Source organism: Penaeus chinensis, chromosome 17, assembly GCF_019202785.1.
Source record: "Penaeus chinensis breed Huanghai No. 1 chromosome 17, ASM1920278v2, whole genome shotgun sequence".
Lineage (NCBI taxonomy): Eukaryota > Metazoa > Arthropoda > Malacostraca > Decapoda > Penaeidae > Penaeus > Penaeus chinensis.
This window is the reverse complement of record NC_061835.1, coordinates 1,954,777-1,961,374: the sequence shown is the minus strand read 5'-3', so window position 1 is coordinate 1,961,374 and position 6,598 is coordinate 1,954,777. Positions and strand designations below refer to the sequence as shown.

At 48.4% G+C, this 6,598-nt stretch overlaps 1 protein-coding gene across 1 annotated transcript; it reads right to left on the bottom strand.

Moving 5' to 3' along the window:
• Positions 1-1,855: 1,855 nt before the first annotated feature.
• On the bottom strand, positions 1,856-6,226 carry LOC125033929 (extensin-1-like). The gene is made up of 4 exons (XM_047625509.1): positions 6,173-6,226; positions 5,034-5,137; positions 4,863-4,928; positions 1,856-3,335 (listed from the first exon to the last, which is right to left on the bottom strand). Exons 1-4 carry the CDS (start codon positions 6,224-6,226, stop codon positions 1,856-1,858), a joined length of 1,704 nt encoding a protein of 567 aa, XP_047481465.1.
• Between the last annotated feature and the right edge of the window lie 372 nt (positions 6,227-6,598).

Here is a 6,598-nt window from a genome sequence, read left to right as displayed (position 1 = left end):
ATACCAAACTTTGGTGAATACTACTAGACCTGCCTAATCTTACGTCGAGTGTAAAACCATCAGTATATTGTAGCGGGTTTGAGTGTTAGAAGCAGACTTTCAAACTTTACTTGGATGCAAAAGCGTGCGTGAGTGCGATAAGACATAGGGGGGGGGGGGGGGGGAGAGGGAGGTAATGTTCCCGTATAAAGTTGACGTTCATACCAACGCTACAGCTGTACCTTGAAGTGGATGTGACGTAACAACATTTAAACATTTGCACAACATTAGACTATTCGGTGACGTTGGGGGAAACTTAGTGAGACTTGCGAAGGGTAATGGCAAGCCTGAGTTCAAAGGGGTACTATAGGAAGCGTAATCTTGAAGTATAAATGGATATTATAGAGAGAGAGCAGGGGAGGGGCGAGGAGGAAGCGGAAGGGGAATACGAACGTATGAGATATATTTATCGATATTTAATCCGGGAAAGATATTCGCTGTCACAGAAAACAAATGCTCCCTTAGGCCTATTTTAATTTGGATAAATTTATTACGTGTGTCTAAAATATTACATGTCGCCGAGTAACGTTGAAATGGGTTAGTAAAAACAATATGAGGATTACAGGCTTACCCCAAGTATTAATTTCAATGCCCCTTTGAAGATCATTAGGGAGATTTTGTTAAGGTTTTAGACTAGAGTACATATGAGGCGCTTGTAGGAAGAAATATGTAAATTTGAATATTCATAACAAAATTAATTCCGGTCACGAAGGCTAATGCGTTTGTAAATTTAGTCAGCGTTTAGTCAAACGTTCGTTTACGTTAGTTCGTTTACCTTTGCGTTCGTTACCTTCGTTGCATTTAGTTTACGGGAGGAAGGGATAAGCGGTTTCTTCTTCCTCTGTTTATTTTACTCCCTCCTCCTCCTCCTCTTCTTCTTTTCCTTTGTTCTCTTCCTTTTTCGTATTCGTTTCCTTCTTTCTTTTCCTCTTCTTCGTTTCCTTCTTTCTCTTCCTCTTCTTCGTTTCCTTCTTGATCTTCTTCTCTTTCTTTTCATTCTATATCTTCTTTTCCTCTTCTTCTTCTACTTCTTCTGCTTCTTCTACTACTTCTTCTTCTTCTTCTTCTTCTTCTTCTTCTTCTTCTTCTTCTTCTTCTTCATCTTCTTCTACTACTTCTTCTTCTTCTTCTTCTTTTCTTCTTCTTCTACTTCTTTTTCTCCTTCTTCCTCCTCCTCTACATGCCAGTTTAAGGGGCATTACTTAATTACCTTGAACTGCATGTCAGGTTGATTTATAATGTTACACTGCATCAAGTTTAATAGCTTTTTCACGGCTGAGATACCTTTTCTCTTCCATTATAAAGAGGTGATTTGGAGTAATATTATACTGCGAGCTTATGGGTGGAGGGTGGGGGTGGGGGTGAGGGTGGGGGTGGGGGTGTTGGTGGGATGGGGGTGGGGGTGGGGGTGGGGTGAGGGTGGGGGTGAGGGTGGGGGTGGGGATGTTGGTGGGATGGGGGTAGGGGTGGGGGTTCTCTCTTGCAAGCTTAGTTTTGCATTGATGAATTATGATGTTTGTAATTATTTTGTAAAATGCATATATTCGCCACATATTTTAAATTATATCAAATCCATTGTTTTTGTTTCTATATAAAGATAATTATCTTGACCAACATTACTCTGAATACATGTAAAAGAAAGAAAAAAAAAAAAAAAAGATTGCTATGTCACAAGGCTTTCTATAACGTTTGAATAAAAGAGAAAACGAAAACATTACTTTCATAAAACATTCGTCAAAATGAACCACGTCTGCAACATCGGTTAATTTTGAGAATCATTTACACTGATAATCCTGATTGCATTTCCGATCTGAGCTCAAGGTAAGAAACGAACCAACTGGGTATAACGGGCGGGGCATAGAGCCAGTGAATGGGGGGGCGACGTGGTGGGCGGGGCATAGAGCAAGTGAATGGGGGCACGACGTGGTGGGCGGGGCATAGAGCCAGTGAATGGGGGGGCGACGTGGTGGGCGGGGCTGAGAGCCAGTGAATGGGGGGGCGACGTGGTGGGCGGGGCTGAGAGCCAGTGAATGGGGGGGCGACGTGATGGGCGGGGCATAGAGCAAGTGAATGGGGGCACGACGTGGTGGGCGGGGCATAGAGCCAGTGAATGGGGGGGCGACGTGGTGGGCGGGGCATAGAGCAAGTGAATGGGGGCACGACGTGGTGGGCGGGGCATAGAGCCAGTGAATGGGGGGGCGACGTGGTGGGCGGGGCTGAGAGCCAGTGAATGGGGGGGCGACGTGGTGGGCGGGGGCTGAGAGCCAGTGAATGGGGGGGCGACGTGATGGGCGGGGCATAGAGCAAGTGAATGGGGGCACGACGTGGTGGGCGGGGCATAGAGCCAGTGAATGGGGGGGCGACGTGGTGGGCGGGGCATAGAGCAAGTGAATGGGGGCACGACGTGGTGGGCGGGGCATAGAGCCAGTGAATGGGGGGGCGACGTGGTGGGCGGGGCTGAGAGCCAGTGAATGGGGGGGCGACGTGGTGGGCGGGGCTGAGAGCCAGTGAATGGGGGGGCGACGTGATGGGCGGGGCTGAGAGCCAGTGAATGGGGGGGCGACGTGGTGGGCGGGGCTGAGAGCCAGTGAATGGGGGGGCGACGTGGTGGGCGGGGCTGAGAGCCAGTGAATGGGGGGGCGACGTGATGGGCGGGGCATAGAGCCAGTGAATGGGGGGGCGACGTGGTGGGCGGGGCATAGAGCAAGTGAATGGGGGGCACGACGTGGTGGGCGGGGCATAGAGCCAGTGAATGGGGGGGCGACGTGGTGGGCGGGGCTGAGAGCCAGTGAATGGGGGGGCGACGTGGTGGGCGGGGCTGAGAGCCAGTGAATGGGGGGGGCGACGTGATGGGCGGGGCTGAGAGCCAGTGAATGGGGGGGCGACGTGGTGGGCGGGGCTGAGAGCCAGTGAATGGGGGGGCGACGTGGTGGGCGGGGCTGAGAGCCAGTGAATGGGGGGGCGACGTGGTGGGCGGGGCTGAGAGCCAGTGAATGGGAGGCGACGTGGTGGGCGGGGCTGAGAGCCAGTGAATGGGAGGCGACGTGGTGGGCGGGGCTGAGAGCCAGTGAAGGGGGGGCGACGTGGTGGGCGGGGCTGGGAACCAGTGAATGGGGGGGGCGACGTGGTGGGCGGGGCTGGGAGCCAGTGGATAGGGGGGCGACGTGGTGGGCGGTGCAGTAGTGGGCGTAATTGGCCGAACATCGACCGCTTGCATGTAACGATGTACTGTAATTGTCTGAATTCCGGCTGAAAGATCGGCTGTCCTCTCTTGTTCCGACTTCCGGTGAGGGAGCCTTTGCCACGGACCGGGAAGGGGCTTTGATTATGCTTTGTCGCTTTCGTTTTCCCTCTTTTCCTGTTTCTTTTTCTTTTCTCTTCTTCCTTTTCTTTTTATTCACTTTCTTTTTTTTTCTTCTCCTCCATTTCCCTCTCTTTCCCATTCTTCTCCTTTCCCACTTCTCCTTCTTCTTTTCCTACTTCTCCTTCGTCTTCTGTTTCATCTTTTCCTTCTTCCTTTCGTTATCCAAGCTCCTTCTCCTCGACTTGCTTTCTAACCTTGTTCTTGTAAGACACGGGTTGCTAACATGTTTTCCTTTTGTGGATTACTGAATGAACTTTGCTATTTACACAGACTTCGCTATTGTATCTGAAATCACTTTCAGAAATAAACAATAGCTGAAAAAAAATTTTATTCATGAAAAAAAAAAAAAAATAGCGTGTTTATATTTAAGCCTTTATTCATCATGCTACAAAAATAAACCAAGGCAATAGTTGTTTCGATAGCTAAATAAATAGCCGTATTCATATTTTCGAAAAGGGAGAGAGAGTGTGAGAGAAAAAAGGAGGAAGAGTTAGAAATTCATGAAATAGAGAGAGATAAATTTACAGATAGAAAAACAACAAATATTTCGCCGACAAACTGTTGCCCTCATCAGGTGCTGTATAAATGTTACAACAGTTTTACAGCAGTATTCTGTTCAGATTTTGTTTTCTCCTAATTGTGAATGATATGAAATTTCAAGTGTATTATTATATTTTATGTTCCAGGGAGAAAACATTTTTTACAACAATTATGATTTTAAAGAATCATCACATTCGATTTTTGTTTGCAGACTTTCCGGAAATATTATTGAAAATGTTAACACTCGGTGATAAAAGCGCTTGTTATTGTGATGTTTGGGTAGGAGGCCCTGTTATGAAGGGCGGGACAGAATAACTAGCTAGTTTAGGTGCATTTCCCCCGGTATATACAAGAGCTTGTTATCTGACCTTCAACTGTAACTATGAAACAAATAATTTCAATTTCCGTTTCAGTTCTTTAGAGAGTTGTTATGCTGAAAGTAGGTTGTTGGCGTCCTGATAATGGAGCAATTGTAAATATGATACAGGCCGAAATCGTGTCATTATCACGTGTCTTCAAAATCCTCGTATGTTGTGAGGAAGATACTTAAATGTGGGGAGCGTTAAAATATGTCCTCGTTATACCAAAGCTACATGTCAGTCACTCGTGTGATTTATTGTGTGACTCTATTTTCCTGCGTCGCTACTGTGTATCTATTATTCTATTTTATTGGAAGACGATTTCCAGAGTGTATCTCTCTCGTGACTGTGCTATGTAAAAGAGACTGATATGTTTCCAATACACTTTGTCTTTGAATTTGAAGTAGACTGGATTTTCACTACTATGCTCGATTCAAGGGTGACAGGTCTAGAGGGAAATATCAGATGGGTAACGGAAACACTAGTATGAAACAGAAGGAGGCTAGAAGCCCACAGAGGGGGTTTGGAGGGCACTAGAAAGAGTAGGTTGCAGAACGAACCTGTAATGCCACAGAGGGAGGTGGAAGGCAACAGAGGAGAGGGAAATGGTGTGTGACTGAAGGAACCTGGGGCAATAGAGGGAAACAGAGGTGCAACAGAAAAATAAAAATAGAACAATAGAGACAGCCTGTGGAGCAACAGAACGAAGTCTGTGGTGCTAGAGAAGTTACTTTGGATGTAAGAGAAGTCGCCTTCGGTGCTGAAGAATGAGCTTGTAAATTCTATAGAACGAATCTTCAGGTGCAACAGAGCTTGGGGTGCAACAGAATGAACGCTGGGATGTAACAAAATGCGCATTAGATGAACATTAGAAAGAACCTAAAGATCCAGGGGTGAAACAAGGATCCCGAGGCACAACAGGCGGATCCTATGCGTAAAAAAATCGAGCAGGAGTCCTCCCCTAGCCGCTCTCCGCCGCGAGGGAGCTTTCCCTTTCCCAGGATTTAAGGGGATCCCTACCTCGGCAGCCGGCCCGTCGCCTCATGGACAGACACCCCTCCCTCTCCCTTCCCCCGGTCGAGTCCACACAGATCTCGTTCATATTGCTCACTGTCTTTCCCCTCCTCATAACCCCGCGCTGTGGATGTTATGAGGTCGAAACCGGATTAAGGAATGGCCCTCGTAGGGATTAGAGACATTCCTCAGTTGTAGTGTTTGAGACAATGTTGGTATTGCTGCGTTGAAGCGAGGGAGAGGTGAGGGGAGTGAGGATAGAGTGTAGAAAAGGGGATAGGGGGAGTGAGAAAGAGGCAGAGTGAGGAAGAGGTTGAGGGGAGAGTGAGGAGAGTGTATATAGGGTGTAGAAAAGGTGATAGGGGTAGTGAGGAAGAGGCAGAGTGAGGGAAGTGAGGATGAGGTGTAGAAGAGGTGATGGGGTGAGAAAGAGGCAGAGTGAGGAAGAGGTAAAGGTTAAGTGAGGAATAGGTGAGGGGAGAGTGAGGAGGAAGTGAGGACAGGGTTAATTTAAAGAGAGGTGAGGACAGGGTTAGGGAAAAGTGATGGTAGGGTGAATGAGAAGTGAGACCAAGGCAAAGGAGAAAACACAAGAAGCCAGACAGAGGTGAAGTCAGAATGCAAAAGGTAAAGGCAGGGTTAGGAAGAGGGGAGGAAGAAGGGAAGGAAGAGGGGAGGAAGAAGGGAAGGAAGAGATGAGGAAGAGACAAGAGAGGCAGAGAGCGAGAGGGTCCGGCCGCCACCACCGCCAGGAGGAGCGACTTGATCTCTCGTCTCGATAGAACTGGAGCGCTTCAGTCCACACTTCCTTCGCGTGCAGTGGCGACGTCTTGCGCAAAATTAGAGAAAGAAATACCAGGTCCCTCGTGGCAGGGCAAGGGCAGGGGAGGTCGGCAAGGGATCGGGGCATAATGGAGAATGGTAACAGTATTAGGGGAAGGGTTATAGCAAGGAAAAGGGTGTCGGAGGGTCAGGGGCTGTGGTGAGGGCGGTGAGGTCGGGGCTGGTTTGGCAGGTCAGGAACTCGTCTGGCCTGGAATTCCGCAATACAACTTATAGATCGTGACAAGGCAGTCTGATGATGGTGGGCGGTGGGGGGGGGGGGGGGGAGGCCGGGGAGGAGGAGGAGAACTGTTGACATGCAGTTGGCTAGTGTTTCACCCTTAGTACTTAATTTCTTGTTGGTATTATGCAACTGCACATTTCCATGCATAATACAGAAGGTCACTAGGTATTTTTCCTGTCCTGAAGCTACCTACATTCTCTCTCAACGAAACACGCT

Excerpts from the sequence above, each read along its gene's own strand:
- LOC125033929 (XM_047625509.1), bottom strand. The coding sequence starts at position 6,226 with ATGCCCCGATCCCTTGCCGACCTCCCCTGCCCTTGCCCTGCCACGAGG. Across the intron at positions 5,138-6,172 it reads GCCCTGCCACGAGGGACCTG|CGTTCATTCTGTTGCACCCC; the intron begins GTATTTCTTTCT and ends GTTACATCCCAG. Across the intron at positions 3,336-4,862 it reads CTCCCTCTGTGGCATTACAG|GCTCCCTCACCGGAAGTCGG; the intron begins GTTCGTTCTGCA and ends TCCGTGGCAAAG.